The 22,877-nt window shown below is 43.8% G+C and overlaps 1 protein-coding gene across 1 annotated transcript in view; it reads right to left on the bottom strand.

Annotated features, from left to right (window-relative positions):
- Nucleotides 1-22,877, bottom strand: part of LOC126464990 (mitochondrial E3 ubiquitin protein ligase 1-like) — a 36,799-nt gene that overhangs the window by 1,562 nt on the left and 12,360 nt on the right. Inside the window, exons 2-3 of the mRNA XM_050096273.1 lie at nt 8,474-8,679; nt 8,010-8,396 (exon numbers count right to left, since the gene is read on the bottom strand). Coding sequence (XP_049952230.1) covers nt 8,010-8,396; nt 8,474-8,679 — 593 coding nt within the window. The remainder of the gene's footprint in view (nt 1-8,009; nt 8,397-8,473; nt 8,680-22,877) is intronic.

The following is a 22,877-nucleotide window of genomic DNA, read 5'->3' as shown; positions in this document are numbered from 1 at the left end:
AGGCACTGTCTTGATGAAATGTAAGCCCAGGATGGCTTGACATGAAGGGCAACAAAACAGGGTGTACAATATCCTTGATGTACCACTGTGCTGTAAAGGTGACAAGGATGACAGCCAAAGGGGTCCTGGTATTAAAAGAAATGGCTCCCCAGACAATCACTCTAGGTTGTCAGACAGTATGGTTGGCGACAGTCAGACTGGTGTACCACCGCTGTCTGGGGCATCTTCAAACATGTCTTTGGTTCAGAATCTTATTCACTGCAGTTGCCTTCAGTGAAGAGTCCTGCTTCAAACTGAGTCCTGATTACCAGTGAAAAAGCTTCTGCAGACACTCTGGACAGAGGTGGGATACCAACCTGACTTGTCGCCCACCATACAGCCTGACAACAAGGAGCGATGGTCTGGGGTGCCATTTCTTTATGCAGCTGGATGCCCTTGGGTGTCATCTGCAGCACCCTTACAGTGCAGCTGTATGTCGATGATATTCTACACCACATTTTATTGCCCTACATGGCAAGCCATCCTGGGCTTACATTTAAAAAAGTATTACCCAGCCACGCACAGTTTCTACTGCTTGTCTTTGTGCTTGCCAAACCCCACCTTGGACAGCAAGGTCGCAGGATCTCTCCCCAATTGAGAACATTTGGAGCATTATGGGCAGGGCACTCCAACAACTTCGAAAATTGGATGATCTAATGCACCAATTGGACATAATTTGACACGGTATCCATCAGGGGAACGTCTAATAACTATCAATGCCAAACCAAGTGCTTGCATAAGGGCCAGAGATGACCAACACATTATTGATTTGCTCAATTTGTGAAGTTCTTTCTCTTGAATAAATCATCCAATTTTTCTGAAATTGTAGTACATGTACATTACATCCGCTGATTTCTGCCCCATTCGTATAATTCCTCCGTGGTTCACAGTTGTTTGAGTGTATATATGTAAAAGTCTAGGATGGTTGCTAATGTGAAATAACTTTAATCAAAACTTCTCTGCAAATCAGATCAAAGTATACACTAAAAAGTTACAAAGAATCATACACGCAAAATCTGTATACTGTATTAACAATAAATTATCAGCATTCTGTTTAACACAATTGAAGCTTATACCATCTAAATTTAAATAATTCAATTAGAACGAAATCTACTATCTTTTAAAACAGCTGCCGGTTTCTAAGTTATACTGTAGTGCTACAGGTTATTTGACATTATTAGCTTCATATCTACAGTACTGCAATTGTATTTTTCCAAGAAAATATGTAGGTACATTTGTAAATACTGGATCTGTTTGCAGTACATGACTATACAGCAGCTTTATGACAAATACTGCTACTTACCAGATAGTGTCCAGAACTTTTCAGTTCCTGAATCTAGATATTCACATAATTTGTAGAAAGAGTGCCCAAGATGGTAGGCTTTCACTTTTCTTTTGAATTGCTAAGAATACCCAATTTTTTGTTTAGTGTTGCCTGAGATGTTTAGTGTTGCTTGAGACTTTGTTGACTATCTTCCCACCTCAGTATGAAACTACATTCTGAACCCCAGACAAGGAGGCAAAGTCTACGCAATAATTATCATGATTTATACTATGACTGTGTAAATTAAATTTCAACTGAAGCTGATATCTATCAGCAACAAAAACCATCAAGGAGAAGATGCACTGAGAAGTGAGTAAGAATTCCAAGACCCTTAAAAAGCTTGTGCATTAGATACAGTTATCTAAGTTGCACAACATTGTCACTGCTTGCCTCCCACAAATAAATACTTAATTTATTTTACATGTAATTTCTAAGAAGATAATCCCATATCACAAGAGCAGTTTAAATATGCGAAATAAGCCAACACTTGTCTTTAGGTCAACGCACTGAGAGATGCTCATTAGGCCATAATATGTTGGTTTGAGCTTCTTGATTAGTTTATCCATCATGTGTTGACTCCATTTACATTTGTTATGCAACTGGACCCCAAAGAATTCTTCACAATGTGTTTCATTTAGTGTATGGCCATTAATATCTACTTCTGGTGCTAACAAGTCATCACCGTCATCATGATCATGTTACAGCTCTCATTTCTTGGGTGCTAGTGACAAGCCTCTTCCAACTTTTTCATCTTTGTTTAACTAGTCCTCATGGATCCTATCCCATAGATCACTTTCGGTGAAATGTCAATCCATCTTCTCCTTGGCTCTTCAACATATTACTTCCCATTTCCAATAATTTCAAGGAATTTCTTGGCTATCCTGGTTTCTTCCAACCATTTCACATGACCATACCTTCCTAATTTGACTGATGGAATTGTTCCAGCATGCTGAGTTTGACACTTGCATCCACTCTGTTCCTTTTATTACTTATTATTGATTGTTCTAGCATAGATGTAACACATCATTATTGCTGATTTGAAATAGCGTAACATGACTTTGTGAGATTAAGGACTTAAAATATTACATAAACTGCTCTTCAAAGTCACTGGAAGACCATTTATGTAGGTTAGGAACTAGAGATGGCCCAGTAGCAATCCCTGTGGCATCTCACATTGAGTTCCCTCATTCCAAGGTTAATTTCATGCCTTTGACACAGTCTGTTAATGAGACCCTCTGCTCTCTGCTATAAAGGTAAGATTCCACCCATGCAAGAGGGATGCCATTGATGCCACAACTCTTAGTGTGGCAATTACAATTTTGTGATCCAATCCAGGGAGTTTGGTGGCAAGGGGTGCAGGATAAACTCATCCTGTGTCGGCTGTGTGATATTTTGCTTGTCCTGCTGGCAGATGCCATCATGCTGAAGAAAAACGAACTGTGTGCAGGGGTGGATATGGTCCTCAAGAATGGATGCATATTCGTGTAGATCCACTGTGCCTTCAAGAATGACGAGCTCACCCAGGGGATGCTATGAAAACATTCCCCAGACCGTAACGCTCCCTCCTCTGGGCTGGATCCTTCTGACAATTGTTGCAGGGTGTTTCCTTTTAGATGTTTTACACCATACACAGCAATGTCCATGTGTCCAATGAAGCATAAAACGTGCTTCATCTGAAAAGGCCACCTGTTGCCACTCTGTGGATGCCCATTGCAAGGGCATCCAATTGCCAACCTTCATCACCAATGAACAGAAGTCAGCATAGGTGCATGAAGTGGGCACCTGCTATGTAAGGCCCACATGCAGCAACATTTCCTGAATGGTCATTGAGTAGGCAGTGTTTGTAGCCCCTTGTTTCATGTGAGCAGTCAGTTACTCAAGAATTGCACATTGTAATGGTTCTTTATTTACGTAACCATTACGGCACTCCAACCCCAGTTCTAGATACCAGTAATATCTTACTACTTTTCTGCGAAGTAACAGACATATTTCTGTGACAATATTCACATTTGGTTTTATTAATGTATAGGTACTCTGATGTATTGATATATTACAGTGATATGGTTCTTGTGTGTATTCATTTCTGTGAGACTGTCATAATCTTTGACTTACTTGTACCCGTTTTGGTGCGAATGCGCACAGAGCAGTCTTTGTTTCACTTTGCAGAAGTTAAGTTGTTATTTCGCTTTGTAAAAGAACAGTCAAGTCTTGTGTTTGGTTAAAGTGGAAGTTAAATATATGAAGATTGATACAAAACTGTTTTCTTGATGATGTGACAATTAAGAAGTAGTATATGTGAATTTACAAGAAGTTTAATAAAAATGTGGATCATGAGCACCAAGTCAAAAATTATTTCTACCATACCATTGTTCTGATCTGGGATTGTTTGATCATCAAAAATTTCCTGAAAAACGCATTTGCTGGGTCTTCAAATATTGCTAAAATACATATCTAGACCTTCTAGCAGTCAAAGTGGAATCACCCTAGAATCAACAAGATGAGCCATAACAACTTCGACGAAATCTACGTGGGAATCCATTCAAGATAAGTGCCAAAATTAATGACTTTTTTTACAGTGACTTCATTATTTCCATTCTGACGATACCATCCACAGTCAATAACTTTGTTGTTGCACAATAAAGGGAACATATGCTGCGTGAGCAACATTATTAATCTGATTTCTAACCTACTTTGCAAGTGGTGGTATTGTTAGAATATCTATTCGTCCGAAAAAATCTACATGACTGTTGTTCACCCGTCATCTCTGGTCCATGGTGGACCACAGTTGCCTTGGCACTGGTTTTAGATAGTGCCTATTTGCCATACATGGTGTAGTTTAAGCATGTTAGCATGTGAACAGTTTACTAAATTAGCCATTTTGGAAATGCTTTCACCCTTGGCTCAAAAGCCAATAATCATGCCCTTTTGGTCATTAGATAAATCACTTCATTTCCACAATAAAACAACGACTGCGCTATTTTCAGCATCCCCCCCCCCCCTCCCCAACGTGTAATATATACCCACCACTGCTAGCCTTGCCACCTACAGTCTGTGAGTGGTTATTGCACAATGACACTGAACACAGGAATCGGTCACATTACTCTGACTGGACCATCTATAAACAATGTGAGTGTTCTTGTCTTGGATGCTGGAAACATTTTGATGTCCATGTACATTATTTTCGTGATGTTTATTTTGTTAACACCTGTTGATAACAGTCCTGCTGATCTAAACTTCCATAAACTTACTGTTCAGTGTATGGCAGGGTTAACCATGCCACTGTACTGGTAGTACAGATGACTAGTTGGATTTATTAAAGGGCATCACACAGTTGTTGAGATTAAATCATTTATAAATATGTAAACTGCTGTTTACAATCTTGAACTTCAGGATCTGTCTGCAAAATCAGACTATACTGTCTTCCGGTTTAAGTCTTTGTGTTTTATTGATTTGCTATAGGGCATCAATTGTTTTTTTCTTTTCCAATGTTTTCAATTATTTTCTTAGCCATATAGACTGTTACATTGACAGTCTTCTCTAAAACATAAGTTGCAGTTTGCTGGCATCCTCCTGTCATGATACCCCACCCAGAGTATTTATGAGATTTATCATTACAAAGGCTGAACATTTTTCCTCACAATCTATTAAGGCTTCTTCATTCAGCAGTTTCATCAGCTGATACCTGGCTACCCAAAACAACACACCTTTCCAAACAAACCAGCCTATGTACTTTTTGACGTGCTATGTATTTTCTATCGATGGGTATGATTTGTGCAATATACCACATTTTGGATAGGGCCAGTATGTTTACACGTTCAGTACTTTGACTGTTGTTTAATTTTCTTCTATCATTTGCTATCAGGGTACCTCTCACTTTTTCTACAATCCCCTTGGGACAGACTTTAATTAACACAGTTATGTTTTTCCTTAATTTCACTCCTAGCACTTCCACCTCAACACATTCATTGAAGGCATGTGGCATGAGATGAGAACTTCCATTTAGTCTCAAGAGCTGTGTTATCATTGCCCCTGCTGCTTTTTTCTAATCATCCAATATATCTGATACTTTTGTGATGTTTCGTGGTTTGCATTCATAATGGTAACATTATTAGCATAGACAATCATAATGAATCATTGTAGACCAACATCTTATCCTGGTATTGAGCTGCTGACTGAGCAGATGAATAGTTCTAAAGATATCACAAACAGTATCACTGATAAGGGATAAAATTGTCAGATAGAATTTTGGATTGGGAATGCTCGCGTGAAACATCCATTGATTTGCACCTTGGAAACAATTTGGTATTGATTTGGTAACTATAAATCTATTGTTGCCTGTGGAAATCTGAAATGCTCTAGCATATTCCTTAGATACTGATAGCTGACTTTATTGATGGGTTTCTCTAAATCAATGTTCAGTAGCTTAAGTGTTTGTTCTTGACATTTCCATGAGTTTGTATCTCTTAAGGAGCAAATTCCATCTACAATACTTTTGATAGGTAAGCTATAAATCTTTTCCTAGGTACGAAGATGTATGGAACGGTTTGTTTTAATGTTGCTGCTAATACACGAGAAACTATTTTTGAGTCTGCACATAAAACAATTATTGGCCTGAAATTTGTTATTATTTGTAGGATCGTTTTCTTGGGAATAAGTACAATAGTCCAGGTTCTTTTTCAAAATAGGTGTCCATATTACTCTTTCTCTCTTGCTACTTCCATTAACTCTTTCTCAAGAATTGACAAAAGGGATTTATAAAATTCATAGAGAATACCATCTGCTCCTGGACTCCCGCATTCTGGCAAACGTTTTACAACATCTTAAATTTCTTCCTCACATATTTGTTCTCGCAACACAGAGATACTTTCATGTGTTCGATGTGACATACAATTTTGTAGTTTGTGCTGTTTTTGGAGTATCAGATAGTTGTGCTCTATACAGTCTTTAGAAATGTTCTTTGATCCCCTCCCGAGTAATATATTTATACCTATCTGGAAACAGTATGTTCTTACATATCTCTGTTAGCAAGCTTTTCATTCCCTTGAGATGGTAGACACTCCACTTCTCATCTGGTATATCTGCCCAGAGCCCTTGCAGGTGATTTGCCTGCCTAGTTTGCTTTCCCATAGTTCTAAAATTTTCCTTTTAGACTTTTTTAAAATCACTTGCTTGATCTTCCCCATTGCCTACTTTTGTTTGCAGTTCACTAGTGGTAACATAGTAGTACTTAAGAGAGGTTTATTGAGTGTATTCACATTACTAGTGAGAGGTCTTGAAATTTGATTTTAATCACCGGAAATTGCCAGTAACTGTTACTGTATCACTAAATGTTTCAGCAGGTTATTTATCTACTATTCTTTATTCATAACGCTGCCACATAAAAAAAATTAGAGACGTGACATTAAAGAAAAGAAATATGACGAGATATCAACCACATAAGGAGGCAACAGCAGGATTAATACCAAACTGTTTTTCTCCACGACATTATACAGTTTGTTGACTACTAGATATCCCCTTTCCAATGTTACGAAATGGTGGGATTAACAACATACTAATTAGTTTTGTTATCATTTTTATCACAATTGTAATAGTGTCTTGTTTCAAGAATTGATTGATCCCTGTGTCAACACATTTATGTATCTTAGGTACCTGTCTGAGCTGCTGTCTACATTATCACGATGCTGCTCATTGTAAAGCAATAAACCCAAGATCATTTCAGGAACCACCAGATCACAGGTAAAAAAATGGAAATGGTCCACCCTGGTAGCTGAGTGGTCAGCGTGACAGACTGTCAATCCTAAGGGCCCGGGTTCGATTCCTGGCTGGGTCGGAAATTTTCTCCGCTCAGGGACTGGGTGTTGTGTTGTCCTAATCATCATCATTTCATCCCCCTTGACGCGCAGGTCACCGAAGTGGCGTCAAATCGAAAGACCTGCACCAGGCGAACGGTCTATCCGATGGGAGGCCCTAGCCACACGACATTTCCATTTATTTACAGGTTATTTATGGCAGAGGTTGTGAACAGTTTATCTCGGAATAATTTTATGAGCTGCTCTCTACAAAATATCTATGAACCATCCATGTATCATAAATCCAATGTGGTGAGGAAAACTGTTCATTTCTTCTTCACTAGTGTTGAACAATATCCAATCAGCGTTGTCACAGTTCCTTTTGCATGCCACAGCTGCATGGAGCATAGCAGACGTGCTTGTTATCACAGTGAGCAGAACGTTATGACGATCCCACCCCATGGTTCTTTCAAGACTTCCCAGTTGCACACGACAGTTCGATAGTTACAGTAACATGTTTGGATACTTGATTTTTTAAATATACTTTTGTAATAAAAGCTCCCTGTAAAACTTAACCGTTTTTTAGGATACACAGAGGGTAAAATCAATTTGTGTAACTAAATATAAACCTCTAGGAGCAACACACATCAGCTATGTTACCTTACTTTTGTTAAAATTCATTCTCTTTGCAATTTTGTGATGTACTGATCATGTGTCACTAAAATACTAGTGACCCTTCCCTCCCCCTGTACAGTGGTGATTAGAACTGGACAGCTAAGGAATGCCAACAATGAACTGATAAATAAAATTTCATTCACATAAGAGTGTTAACAACAATTCAAACCCACGAATCTTACCTGTATGTGCGCCTGTGGTATTCTATGCGACGAATGAGAGACGATATTGGTAAAGCTGTGATGAAAAATGGATTACCATCCTCTGGCGGCTGAAGTTTAAGGCCAGTTTCACTGTTATCACTTGACAACTCTCCTATTCCTGTAACCAGTACTCCCTCTCTAAGCATTTCCTCACTAATTTGAAGACCTCTTCGCCTAACTCCAGTGAAAAAACCCCAAAGGTGCTCTGCAATACTGGATGTACTTGGCTCAAAGTGATCTGAAATGGTTTCGAGATCGAGGATTTCTGCATCTAAGGCATCAATGACCTCAATCTGCGTTGAACCCTTCAGCAGAACAAAAGGAACTGTGTTGTACACTTCTTGTATTGTCCTTTCATGATCTGACCTGGAACATTAAATAAATCAATAAATAAAAATGTATATTCACAACAAAAACTGAGGAGTATACAGAATTTTACTTACCAGAATCCTCCCGATGTTCTTGATACAACATGTTCCTTTATGCTAAGTTTTTGTACTACCCCAGATGTGTCAGGGGAATTTAAGCTTTTGATTGACTTTCCAAGGGCTTTAACAACACCCCTGACAGCAATGTAAGGAACTTTATGGTCTGGAAGAGAGTGGACTAAATCTTCTAAGCTAGGGTCAATTTCATGTACAGAGACATCCTGCAATAAAAGACATTTTCATACAAACTGCACTATAATCTATTCTACGTAATAGTAGTTATGTCTATTAACTGATACAAGCAGTCTAACTTCTACATTAACATTCTTACACTGCAAACAACTGAAGTGAATGGCAGAGGGTACTTCCAACAGTACCATGTACTTGGGTTCTTCCGACACCATTTGCATATGGAGTCTGGGAAGGGTGTGTGCCTGAATGCCTCTTTGTGAACAATTAGTTCTCATATTCTTGTCTCTGTGGTCCCTATAGGACTGAAGTACATTCCAACTTTCTTCATTTAATATTGTTCTGGAGATTTTGTAAAGATTAGCCACATTTGTGGCATATTTGGCATCTATCTTCAAGAACTGTCAGCTCATATTCTTCAGCATCTCTACGATCCTCTCTCATGGGGCAAAAAACCTGTCACCATTCATGTTGCCCTTCTTTGCACATGTTTAGAATTTTCCTTTTCTCTCTCTCTTCTTTTTTTTTTGGGGGGGGGGTTTGGGCCCACACAATCTAGCAATATTCTACGATGGTTTGCAGGAGTGTTTTGTAAGCAATCTCCTTCCCAGATTGACTGCATTTTCCCAGTACCTTAATGAACTGTAACCTGTCACAGGAAAAGATATTTAAGTCTGGGATTTTATCCAAATTTGACCTGTCAAGTTAACCAAGAACTTTGTATCCAAGGACTCAGTCATGAATGACTTCACAGCAACAGGATATTATGTTTTAGCATTTTGTTAAGTTCACAATTTTAAATTTCTGAATATTTTAACCAAGGTGCCAATCGTTGCACTACTTTGAAATTTTATTAATAAATGACTCAATATTTGTGCAGGTTTCCTCACACAACATTTTGTAACAGATACCTGCATCATCTGCAAAATTATTTGCTTCACACTTTTATTTTGGTATTGATTTCCCTAACTTTTCTGACTTTCCATCATTAAATAAATATATTTTCTCTGGCTCTTGACTCTTAATACACACATTTTAGTCACTATTTAAGGAACTTTTTTAAAATTTTTAATTATTGGTCTTTACCATCCTCACAGCTGTCCAGTGCCCTCCTTTGTATGATTAGTACATTCTGTTTTTAATAAAGTATATTTTAAAATGTGGTTCACACTAACTGCTACCAGAAAAAATAGGCAGAAGTACATTTTCTGTTTTATATGGCACTAAATTACTACTAGTAGCACACAACAAAATACATTCTGTATGACAAAAAATAATACAAAGCAGATTGGAATATAAAAATATAGCTACACCTATTAATGTTTTTTTCTTTCTTCTTCTCCAACAATTTAATTTGCAATTCCCTGTTTTCTTCTGCCAAAGTTGAAAGTTTCTTTAATTTGTTTTGTGTCAGGGTATAAAAATAACTAAGGTCATACTTCCACATGTCAGAATCAAAGAACATGAAGGCGAAAAAGGAGTTAAAAGTGGCTACAAATCAAGCCCAATTGATGGAGGGAAAGACAGCTAAACACAGTGACTTTCTCTTGGAGAAGTGACCATAAAATATGCGATGAGACAACAGAGGTCCTGAACTAAAGATTAAATGTCCTTCACAATATTGCTATGACAGATAAAAAGTAAAACACGGTCGAAAGTCCACACATCAATGGCTAAAATGGCCGATACTTCAGATGGCAAAGATAAATTATGTAAGTGGGTAAAAAAAAAAGGGGCACTGCGTTAGGAAATGGCGAACCATCAAACATTGATGACAATGGGCACAAAGTGGTGAGGGATCAGCACTTAACAAATGTTGACAGCTAAAATTATAGTGCTCAATATGCAAACTAGCTAAAATGATCTCCTCTTGGCAAGAGGGCAGAGAGGAGGTTGGCCAAGCTGCTGCGGGAGGTTTAATTCCCTGGAGCATGTTCCCATGAAGGGAAGACCAGTGGTGATGCCAAAGGGACACCACCTGCTGACAGGTGGCAACACGGAGATCATCAGAGAGAACGGAAGAACTAGCAGACCGAGGTAGGAGGACTGCAGTCTTGGCAGCAGTGTCAGCAGCCTCGTTTCCCATCAGACCGACATGACGAGGAACCCACATACATATCACAGTGGCTTCATCAAGAGTGATGGACAGTGTACAGAACACAGAGGCTCTGAAGGACCAGCGAGTCGGAGCAAATGACATATCTGAAAAGCCTGTGTCGCCAAATCTACTACGTGCATGGCCTGATACAGGGCGAAGAGCCCCGCTGTAAATACTGAGCAGTGTTCCGGAATCCTATACCGAAAATCATCAGTGGTAATGAAGAAGGTTACTCGACACCACAGTCAGATGAGACATCAGTGTACAAAAAGGTACCATCGCAAAGCTCCGTGTGAAGGTAAAGAAACTTACAACAATAGAGTGAATCTGGAATAGTGTCGTTAGAAAGCGAACGAAGTCTAAGGCGAATATAGGCTGCCGCACGAAGCCAAGATGGTGAAGGATTCACACCCATCGGGAAAGTGGCAGGGAGTGTGAAGTTCAGCTGCTGGAGCAATAGCTGCAAGCGAACTCCTGGAGGTAACAGAGAAGAGGGACGCACCCTATACTGGCGGTCAAATGAGTCATCGAAGAAGGAGACAAAAGATGTGTTGCCAGACACAGCAGATGAACAGCATGCTTATCTGCTGAGGAGAACATCATGTCAGTGCGACAGCAGTAGTTCGGTAGCTTCTCCTTTCACACTCTCAACTGGGCTAGCGTTAAAGGTGCCAGTGGGCAAATGAATGCCACAATGGTGGTTTGTATTAAGGCAGCATAAGATGGACGGACATGCAGAGGCATAAACGAAACACCCATAGTCTAATTTTGAATGGACAAGGGATCTGTACAAATGGAGGTGGGTGGTCTGATCCGCTCCCCACGCTCAGGACATATAGGGCACTGAGGGACTGGGTGTAGTGGGCAGCCAGGTAAGACACATGGGAGGACCAAGAAAGTTTACTATCAAGCATGAGCCCCAGAAATTTCATAGTTTCAAGGAATGGAAGAGCAACAGGCCAAGGTGTAAAGGTGCTGGAAGAAATACATTGTGTCACCAGAAATTCATACAAATGGTTTTGTCAGTGGAAAAACAAAAGCCATTGTCGATACCCCATGAGTAAAGACGATTAAGAGATCACTGAAGATGCTGCTCAAGGAGACAAGTCCATGGAGAACTGCAATAGATTAAAAAAATCGGCAACAAATAGGGAGATGGAGATGCCTGGCAGGAGACAGGCCATGAGTAAATGGTGATACCAAAGAGGACGACACTCAGGATAGAACCCTGAGGTACACCGTTTTCCTAGATAAAGGTGTCTGACAAGGCAGAACCCACATATGCCTTGAAACCTCGGTCTTTTAAAAATTCTTGAAGGAAATGGGGCATGCGGTCACGGAATCCCCACATGTAGACAGTACGGAGGATACCAGTCCTTCAGCAAGTGTCATAGGCTTTCTCCGAATTGAAAAACACAGTCATAATCTGGTATTTTCACAGAAAAGTCATTCATGACATGGATTAAGAACGTGACAAGATGGTCAACAGCAGAACGACATGCTCAAAATTCACACTGTGCAGCGGTTAGTAAATTGCGAGACTCGAGCCACCATACTAACTGGGCATGAATCAAACATTCCATCACCTTGCAAACACAGCTTGTGAGAGAAATGCGGCGATAGCTAGAAGGAAGGTGTTCATCCTTCCCAGGCTTAAGTATGGGTACGACAGTGGCTTCATACCAGCTTCTAGAAAACGTGCCCTCTGCCCAGATGTGATTGTACATATGAAGAAAGTGCTTGTCTGCAGGAGAAATGTGCTGTAACATCTGAATATTGGACTGGGGAGGAGGATAGGGATGAAGTAAGAGCATGATCTAGCTCCCTCATAGTAAAAGGGGCACTGTAACACTCATTATTCTGGGTTGGTTGGTTCAAAGGCAGGAGGAGGGACCGAACTACGAGGTCATCGTCCCTTGTTCCTAAGTCTGAGAATAAAACGGACGAAACCTGTAACACAAAACAGAAAGAAAGGAAAAGCCACAAGGGAAGGCAATGAACACTAACAACAGAGAGATGCAAGAAACAGAAGACAGTAAAACATGAAAGCAGATTACAGTGGCTGGCCAACCATGAGAATGAAAAGGGAAAGCCAGCCACTCTGAAACAAATTAAAACCTCCACCCTAAAAGCACTAGGGTGGAGGACACAGACAGACAAAGGACATGCGCTAAAACCTACATAGAAGTATAAAACCCAATCTCACGGATAAAACTTTAAACTAAATCTGGTGTGGAGGCAGGGTGCTGGGAAAGTTAAAAGGCTGCTGCAGAGCAGTTAAAAGTGGGCAGTCCAGCAAGAGGTAGACGACTGTCATTTGGGAGCCACAGCGACACTGAGGTGGGTCCTCGCGACGGAGTAGGTAAGCATGTTTTAGCCACGTATGGCCAATGCAGAGCCGGCAGAGGACAACTGATTCCCTGCGAGAGACCTGCATGGAAGACTTCCACATATTCATAGTCTCCTTAATGACACACAGTTTGTTCTGCGTGCTGTTATGCCACTCTGTCTCTCAAAGCCGGAAAACACTGTCGTGTAAGAAAGTACGCAGGTCAGCTTCAGAGATGCCTATCTCCAGAAGCGGTTTCCGCATTGCCTATTTGGCCAGCCTGTCGGCAAGTTTGTTGCCGGGGAATCTGACGTGTCCTGGGTTCACACAAACACCACGGAACGGCGGGACTGTTCCAGGGCATAGATAGACTCCTGAATGGACGATAACAGAGGGTGGCGAGGGTAGCACTGGTCGATAGCTTGTAGGCTACTCAATGAGTCAGTACCCAGGAGAAATGACTCGCCAGGGCATGAGTGGATTATCTCTAAGAGCATGAGATAGGGCCGCCAGCTATGCAGTGAAAACACTGCAGCCAACTGGCGAGGAGTGCTGCTCAACATGTCCTCCATGAACATATGCGAAGCCTATGTGACCGTCAGCCATTGAGCTGTTGGTGTTAAACCACTTCAGAGCCCCCAAACACGTCAAGAATCAAGAGGAATTGAGAGCGTCAGGGATAACGGAGTCCTTAGGGCCATGCAGAAGGTCCAGCCGAAAATGCGGCCGAGGCGTACACCATGGAGACGTACGTGAACGGATCGCAAGTAGAGATGATAAAGGGAAGGACTCCAGTTCGGAGAGAAGGGACCGCACAAGAACTGCACTCATTAGCCCATCTGGGTCGCCAATGTGGGAGATGCACTGCCGTGGGCAGGGAAAGTAGACAGTAATTTGGATCCTCAGGGGAACTATGAATGTGTGCTGCGTAACAGGCGAGCAGTTGTGCACGTCTGATCTGCCATGGAGAACACCAGCTCCACCAGTACGCTGGTCACTGGAGTCGTCCTAAAAGCTCCTGTCACTAATCGAACCAAACAGTGGTGCACAGGGTCAAGTAAATGTAATGCTGAAGGTGCTGCCAAACCATGAACCACATTCCCATAGTCAATTCACGATTGGACAATGGCTCTGTAGAGCAGCAGTAGCGTACAGCTCTCTGCACCCCAACTGGTGTTGCTTACGCTGATGAAGATGAGGGAGCCAAGTCAATTGAGTGTCGAAAACCAGACCTACAAATTGACATGTCTCCACTACAGTGAGTGGATTATCATTAAGGTAAAGTACGGGTTCTGGATGAACGGTATGACACCGACAGAAGTGCATGACACGCGACTTTGCGGCTGAAAACTGGAAGCCGTGGGCTAGAGCCCATGACTGCGTCTTGTGGATGATTCCTAGGAGGTGCCGCTTAGCAACAACAGTACTGGAGCAGCAGTACGAAATGCAGAAGTCGTCTGCATACAGAGATGGTGAGACGGAGGCCCGACAGCTGCTGCTAGACCGTTAATTGCCACTAAAAATAGAGAGACACTCAATACAGAGCCCTGTGGGACTCCATTCTCCTGGCTATGGATGGGACTCCATTCTCCTGGCTATGGATGGGACTATGGGAGACACCACCTTGGACACGGAAAGTACAGAGCTACAGGAAGTTTTGGATAAAAATCGGGAGTGGTCCCCAGAAACCCCACTTATACAATGTGGCAAGGATATGATGTCACCAAGTCGTGTCGTATGCTTTATATAAGTCAAAAAAGACGGCAATCAGGTGTTGCTGTCTGGAAAAGGCTGCTCGGATGGCAGACTCGATGGACAAAAGCTTATCAATGGTAGAGTGACCCTAGAGGAAGCCGCCCTGACATGGAGCCAGCTAGTCACGTGACTCCAGGACCCAACCCAACTGCCGACATACCATATGCTCCAGCAGCTTACAAAGAACGTTGGTGAGGCTGATGGGCCAATAGCTATCCACATCAAGCAGGTTTTTATTGGGTTTGAAAACCAGAATGATGGTGCTCTCCCGCCATTGCGATGGAAAGACGCCATCGCATCAGATCCAGTTGAAGATAACAAGATGTCGCTTGTAGTCAGATGAGAGATGTTTAATCACGTGACTGTGGATGCGATCAGGCTCAGGAGCTGTGACAGGGCAATGTGCAAGGGCACTGAGGAGCACCCACTCTGTAAATGGGGTGTTATAGGATTCACTGCAGCTTGTAGTGAATGAGAAGACGTTCCCTTCCAGCCGCCGTTTGAGTGTGCGAAAGGCTGGGGGTTAATTCTCTGATGCACAGGCTCGAGCAAAGTACTCAACAATCGCGTTTGCGTCAGTACATAACTCGCCATTTATGGTAACACCGGGGAGAGATGTTGGGGCCTGGTACCCGAAAAGACGTTTGATCTTTGCCCAGACTTTGGAAGGAGAAGTGTGGCACTCAATGGTGAACCGTTTAAAGGCTATGAGGTGTTCCAGGGAGGGGTGCCGCTTATGCCACTGTAGAGCTCGCCGACGCTCCTTAATTGCTTCAGCGACTTCCAGTGACCACCAAGAAAGTTCCCCAGTCCGCCTTGTTCAAAGCCCATCTGGGCAGGCGTCCATGCACTTGACACTGGGGCACTGATAGGAAGATGGGGAAGTGGTCGCTACCACACAGGTCGTCATGTGCTCTCCAGTGGATAGATGGGAGAAGTCCTGGGCTGCAAATTGATAAATCAATGGCTGAGTAACTGCTGTGAGCCACACTGAAATGTGTGGCAGCCCCAGTACTCAAGAGGCAGAGGTCGAATTGCGACAGTAAAGTTTCGCAACTCTGCCTTGGCCAGTAAGCATGGTACCACCCCACAAGGGATTATGGGAATTAAAATCTCCCAGAAGTAGGAAACATTTAGGGAATTTATCAATCAGTGCAGCTAATTCAGGGGTACTGCACCATCTGGAGGAAGATATACATTGCAGACAGTTATTTCCTCCATCGTCCTTATTTTGACATCCAGATCTTCAAGAGGGGTTTGAAGGGGCATATGTTCACTACAGACCGAGTTTAGGAGATAAATGCAAACTCCACCTGACACTCGATTATAGTTGCTACGGTTCTTGTAATATCCCTTATAGCCACGGAGGGCAGGGGTCCGCATTGCTGGGAACCAGGTTTCCTGGAGGGCAATGCAGATAGCAGGTGTAAAACTTAACAGTTGCCTAGCTCAGCCAGGCAGTGAAAAAACCGCCGCAATTCCACTGGAGGATGACACTGTGAGACTGGGAAGGCATGGGACATTCAAGATGCAGTTTATGCCTCAGAGTCACCTGATGCCACCGATTTATTGCCTGAACAGTCTATATCCGTTGTGTCTGAGGGTCTGGCGAGGTTTAGGTCCTCAGCGAACGCCAAAATCTCCACCCCATCCTCAGCTGCAGAGCTTGTAGGTAGTGGTGGTATGGGTACCACCGCAATTTCCTTGGTCTTAGGGGTTTTCTTTTTGGATTTCTCTCACTGCTCCTTGGGTTTCCCTGGCTGGGAGGACTTCACTGGCTGGGAGGACTTCACTGGATCAGACTCTGGGACTGAGGATGAACATGAAGACCTACGAACAGCTGCTTTTGGGCTCTTTGATCGTTGGCGGGTGTCGTCTTTCCCACTAGAAGAAACCTGGGATGGGAGTGACCCAAGGGACCCCTTCCTAGCGAGGGGGTTACTCCCAAAGTAGGTGGTGCAGGAGCAACAGGGAGGGAAATGCCCCCCACCATCAAGGGGGCAGGTGTAGTCTTCCGGCTCTGAGAGGTGACCTGGGTTGGCGGAGATGATGGTGCCAGAACTGTTGCAGCGGCGGCGTAAGATGATGTCATATGCACAGGATGCAGGCGTTCAAATTTTTTCTTAGCCTCGGTGTAGGTCAGTCTGTCCAGGGTCTTGCACTCCATGATTTTCCTTTCTTTCTGGAGAATCCTGCAGTCAGGCGAGCAAGGCGAATGGTGCTCTCCGCAGTGGACACAGATGGGAGGCGGGGCACATGGAGTATTGGGATGTGATGGGCGTTCGCAATCTTGGAATGTGACGCTGGAAGTACAGTGGGAAGACATATGGCCAAACTTCCAGCACATAAAGCACCACATTGGGGGCTTGACTTCACACCGGTAGACCATTACCTTGACCTTCTTGGGCAATGTATCACCGTCAAAGGCCAAGATGAAGGCACTGGTGGCAACTGGATTATCCTTCGGACCCTGGTGGACACGCTGGACGAAATGTACACCTCACTGCTCTAAACTGGCGCGCAGCCCATCGTTGGACTGCAAAAGCAGGTCTCTGTGAAATATGATGCCTTGGACCACATTTAAGCTCTTACGGGGCATGATGGTTACAGAAACATCCCCCAGCTTGTCACAAGCGAGTAACTCCTGTGACTGGGCAAAGGATGCTGTTTTGATCAAGATTGACCCAGATCTCATTTTGGACAAGCCCCCCACCTCCCTCAACTTGTACTCTAAATGCTCAACAAAAAATTGAGGCTTCATCGTCACGAAAGAGTCCCATCAGTTCTCGAACATACAAGGTACCGGGGCGAATAAGATCTGCTGCCATCCTTGCCTGATGTTCCTCCCATGATGTGGCCAGGGAGGGGAACAATTTGGGGTTCTACTTCTGTGCGTTGAATTGAGCTCGTAATCACTTAGAGACTGCTGGTGTTTCACCACCAGCAAGAGATGATGGACTACGCTTCATTGCGTGTCAGCCACCTGGCAGGATGGCCATTTCCAGGACTCCCGATGCCCCAGGGGGATGGGCATCTACCCCTAGGCATACAAGGGGAGTTAACAGCGCAGGCATCAGCAGATTGATCCCTGTGTGGTCAGGGGGCTACAACCAACAGGGTACATGGTGGCCCCACCACAACCGACTGGCTACCGTGCTGGATATCAGGTGCAAAGAAGTCCATGGTCATCGTCGATGCAGAAATCGACACTGCATAGTGCATGGCAGAAAACACACTCAGGAAGATGTCCTAGCCCAAGAGATGGAGAATGGGCAGGACTGCAATGTGACGACAAGAAAGTGGGCTAATGATCTCAATGCATGACGAACACAATGCACCTCATAAGGTGCCCTTGCCCAACTGGCTCGCTCTTCCGGAAAATTTTGAAGAATGGAGGTCAAACCCTAGAGGGGACCATCACATAAAGGCCGAAACGTGTGAACCTTCTTTTAGTCGCCTCGTACGACAGGCAGGAATACCTCGGGCCTATTCTAACCCCCAGACCCACAGGGCAGACATAATTCTGGGAAGAGAGGGGTGTCGTCCAAGCCTTCTCCACTCGTTTCTGATGGAGGAAGGCAGGGTGATAATGGGTGAAGATTGAAATGTCTGCAAAAGAGCATCCCAAGGTCTTGGAGATAGTAATAGAGTCCTCTGTGACAGCCTCTTCCACAGTCAGGCCAGAAACTGGAGAATGGTCCTTGGTCTCAGAGAACAGTCAGAGGTTGGCCCAGAGGACAGAAGAGGGGCTGGAACTCTTAAAAGAACTAGTGTATGAAATCCAGCTAGATTTTTTGTTACCCTGAAGAAAGCGATGACATTGCACACACAACTGTTTATAATGAACACAATTCGCCATCATAGGAGGGTGGTTAAAAATGTAGAGAGCATGTCTCAATGCTTGAATTACATTGTGGCATGCCACAATCTACCTAGAGACCAGGACAACAAAGTGCAGTAAAGAGGAAATGCGAGGAATGGAATGTTCTGTGTTGGTAAGGATAACAGTGGTACAGTATTCTACCTGGTTATCACAACTGGGGAAAACCTGTTCATCGAAGGTCGCCAGGGAGGAGTAACACCTCCAGTCGGCCATAGAAAGATGCCTTTTGAGTTTGTATGTAGGTGGGGTAGGAATCAGCAAATGGACAGTACACGGGAAATGGTTGCTTGAGTAGATGTCAGAGAGAAATGGGCCACTTGAGAAGACAGGCAAGCTGGGCAGTGCAGAATGAGAGGTCCAAATGGGAACAGGTGTGCAAGGAGACCGAAAGGAATGTGGGTGCTCTAGTGTCAAGGGAGGTGACATTGAGTTGATTGAGTTCAGACAAGCAGGCACCCCTCTGTGAGAACCCCACAGGGGATGGTGACTGCTGAAGTCACCAATAAAAAAAAAGGGATGAGGAGGTTGCCCAATAAGCTGGAGGAAGTCTGCCCTGCTGCCACGGAATGACGAAGGTATGTAAAAAGTACAAAGGGAAAAGGTGAAGCGAGGAAGGAAAAATGCCGACTGCAAGAGCTTGCTGTCAGGTGTTCAGGGAGATGGTCTGACTATGAATATTATCCTAGATGAGCAACACGACTCCTCCACGAGACGGAATGCCGTCCTCGAGGCGAAGGTCAAAGTGGACTGGAAAGAAATGTGAGAGGTTAAAACATTTGTGAGGACACAATTTCATTTCCTAGAGGCAGACAAGTGGGCACTGTGATTCCAAAAGCAGCCGTAATTCCTCCTTGTTGGATCTAGGGCCATGAATGTTCCACTGGAGAAGAGTCATTACGAGGAAAGGGGAGGAGCGAATGGGTGTCATCTCGGTGGCTGCCGAGTGCCAGCCTTCAAAGACTTTCTGCTACAGGGTGCAGAGGCTGGAGGTCCTGCTCCATGAAATCTACAGAAGCATTGGCATTCTCCCACGGTTGATCTGTGGAATCTGGGTCAGAGAAACGGTTGGCGGTGCACACCGGCGAGATGAAGGCCAGCCAGGTGAGGGGATCATGCGGCAACACCGTTGAAGGGGATCTCTGAGTTGGTGAAGGAGAACGCTGTCTGCCTTTGTTTGATTTCTTGGAGGCTTTGTGGTTGGCATATGATTATTCAGATGTTTGTTGGCCGGAGAGACGTAAAAAGTCTTCGGAGAAGTGTTCCTTCCGTCCTTTCTGGCCTGCTGGTTGTGTAGCAGAGGTGATTTTGCTACTGGAGGAGAAAATTTGGTGGCTTGTTGCACAGCTGGAGGAGAAGGACACGGGGATGCCACTGCGACAATGAGCAATTTTACAACCACAGTGCTGAATCTAAGGTTGCATGTCTGCATGGCCATGTCCTTCATGGAGCAAGATGTAGCAAGAACAATACTGTAAGCTTTAGATGGTAAAATGCAGGACTTCTGACTAGGCAACAATTTGGAAGCGACAGGGTAAGGCACTTTTTCCTTCATCTAGATCTCTTGGACAGCCAGCTCATTGAGATACAAAGGACAATCTCGGCAGGAGACTGCATGGACACCATTGCAATTGATATAGTAGGGAGGAGGAGATGGACAATCACCCTTGTGGGCATCCCTACCACAGGTGACAAATTTGGCCAGGTGTCGACAGGACAACCATGTTTGGTTGTAATGACGACACTGGTAGCAGTGCATCAGCTTCAGAGTGTACGGCCAGACTCTGGTAACTTCATAGCCAGTTTTCAACTTTGATGAAAGCACTACTCTATCAAATGTGAGAGAAATAGTGCATGTGGGCTCAAAAGATGCATCACCCTCTTTTATCACCTGATGGTCTGCAATGATGCCCTGATCAAAGAGGTAAGTCAGGATTTCTGTCCCTGTCAGACCATCAAGCAGCCTAATGTAAATAACTCCACATGAAAAGTTCAGTGTTCGATGGGCCATGGAGGAGCTACCCTGCAAGCAGCTGTTGTGCTTGAGAATCACAAGTAGTCTCCAAAAGCAAAGTGCCATAGTGTAAATGAGAGCATGATTTCACAGAGCCAGCAATTGCATCAAAACCTTTCTGTATAACAAATGGATTAACCATAGCAAAGGACTGACTGTCTTCAGCACATGAAACCATGAGGACCCGAGGTGCAGCTGGGAGGGTCTCTGAATTGTCAGCCTCACTCTTTTTACATTTAGTAGGTGTAGATTGGGATGTATTCAGCCCATTGAGAGATAATCCCCCATGATTGTCTGCATATCCAATGGCACGCTCCTTCCAACTGGGGGGGGGGGGGGGTCCTCACCCGCCTTAAGTGATTGTTCACACCCAGGTCAGCATCCCGAACTCCTGACAGAGGGACCAATTGACAATTTGGGAAGGTCAGAGCAATCAGCCCTCCCTGGGCCTGGCCTGTATCAGGGGGTACATGCGAAACCTATCCGCTGACCCTGGAGCTGGGAATTATGCGTTACCCAGTCACCCACTACATGTCAGACGGGTGGGCCGGCCTTCAGGAGCACACAGCGAGGCAGAAGAAAAAGTGGAACCTCAAATGCTGAAGCACAGGAAGGAGAGGAGAAGATGAATGAACAAAGAAAAAAAAAAAAGAACAAAAAATAATGGAGTGACTCTTCTGACATCAGGCTACGGAAAATGCAGAACACATTCCCAAAAATATCCCAGACATGTTCCCCAAGGGAGGGGAAAAAGAATAGTAGGAGGATAGACATGCAGTACTGAAGGAAAAAGATGCTGCATAGGCTGGGGCCCCGGTAGCCAAGCACGAACTCGCCAAAGAATGCTGAGCCTCCTGGATGGTTTCTTTAATTTCCTCACCACTTCGGGTTTCTTTATGTCTAAAGATTTTCCTTTTCCTTCTGAGCTTTTTCTTGGCGTTTGGTTTTCCTTGTATCTTCTGTGAGTGTCTCTAACATTGGGTACAATCTGAACACTTTGACGGACTGGACTGGAGTAATGAGGTTAAGGGGACCAAACTATGAGGCCATTGGCCTCTCTATCTTATGTGCATCAACCCAGAAACACTTATCAGAGAAGAAGAACACAAAAGACAAATCCAGATGAAAGCGGATTATAACTGAGAATCAACAAAATCAAGAGACAGAAGCAAGATAAGTGAGAGAGATGTGATAAGGAGTGAGGTGGGTGAGATCCTCTGCCCAGAAAGCAACTGGAAGCCTCTGGGACATGTTATGTGGTGGGAGACGCATCCTCTACATTTAACTGGTGTTTAACTCACTTCCATTACCACAAGAAAGCTAGCAATGCATATAAGTTGATAAAATCTCAGGAAAGAGAATAACTATGATGAGCCATTAAAACTATGAAAAATGTAAAATAATAATAAGAAGAAAAAGATGGGAAGGCCGGGAGCCATGCCAGACCACCAAGAAAGGGCAGCTAAGGGCCTCGTGAGCAAGTGACAGGGAAAGGAGTAGAGACTGCCTTCATGAGTAAAATGTAAAAGCAGATCACTCGCCTTATCATCCGCTAGCAGCAGAGGCAGCATGTCAGCAAGTTTAAAGATTTCACCACAAGGCGGTCAAATTAGGGTAAACCAGTAGGATGTGAGCCTCCGTCAGATGAGCATCACACCAACAATAGGGGTGGGGGGATCCCCATATATTAGGATGTGGCAATGAGTCAGAAAAGTGTGGCCAATGCAAAGCTCACAGAAGAGTGGATTTCCTGCTAGAAGCACAAAAGGAAGACTGTCTCGTGGTCATGGTCACCTTTATTACCCACAGTTTGTTTAGAGAAACCAGGACATATTCTGTCTTCCAAGCTTCTGACAATTGACAGCGTAAATTTGATTGAAAGTTTGGTTCCAGTACCCCCAACTTCAAAGTTGGCATCCTGGTAGATAACTTGACCAATCAGTCAGTGTTCATTCCTTGGGGGTCCCAACGTGACCAGGGGTCCCGACAAAAGTGACCGACCATTTACCGTGATGGAGCTCAGAAAAGAGATGCTGAATAGTTACAACCAACGAATGTCGGAGGCAGCACTACCGTATTTACTCGAATCTAAGCCGCACCTGAAAAATGATACTCGAAATAAAGGAAAACAAATTTCCCGAATCTAAGCCGCAC

This window comes from Schistocerca serialis, chromosome 1, assembly GCF_023864345.2.
Source record: "Schistocerca serialis cubense isolate TAMUIC-IGC-003099 chromosome 1, iqSchSeri2.2, whole genome shotgun sequence".
Lineage (NCBI taxonomy): Eukaryota > Metazoa > Arthropoda > Insecta > Orthoptera > Acrididae > Schistocerca > Schistocerca serialis.
This window is presented reverse-complemented; position numbering and strand designations above follow the sequence as displayed.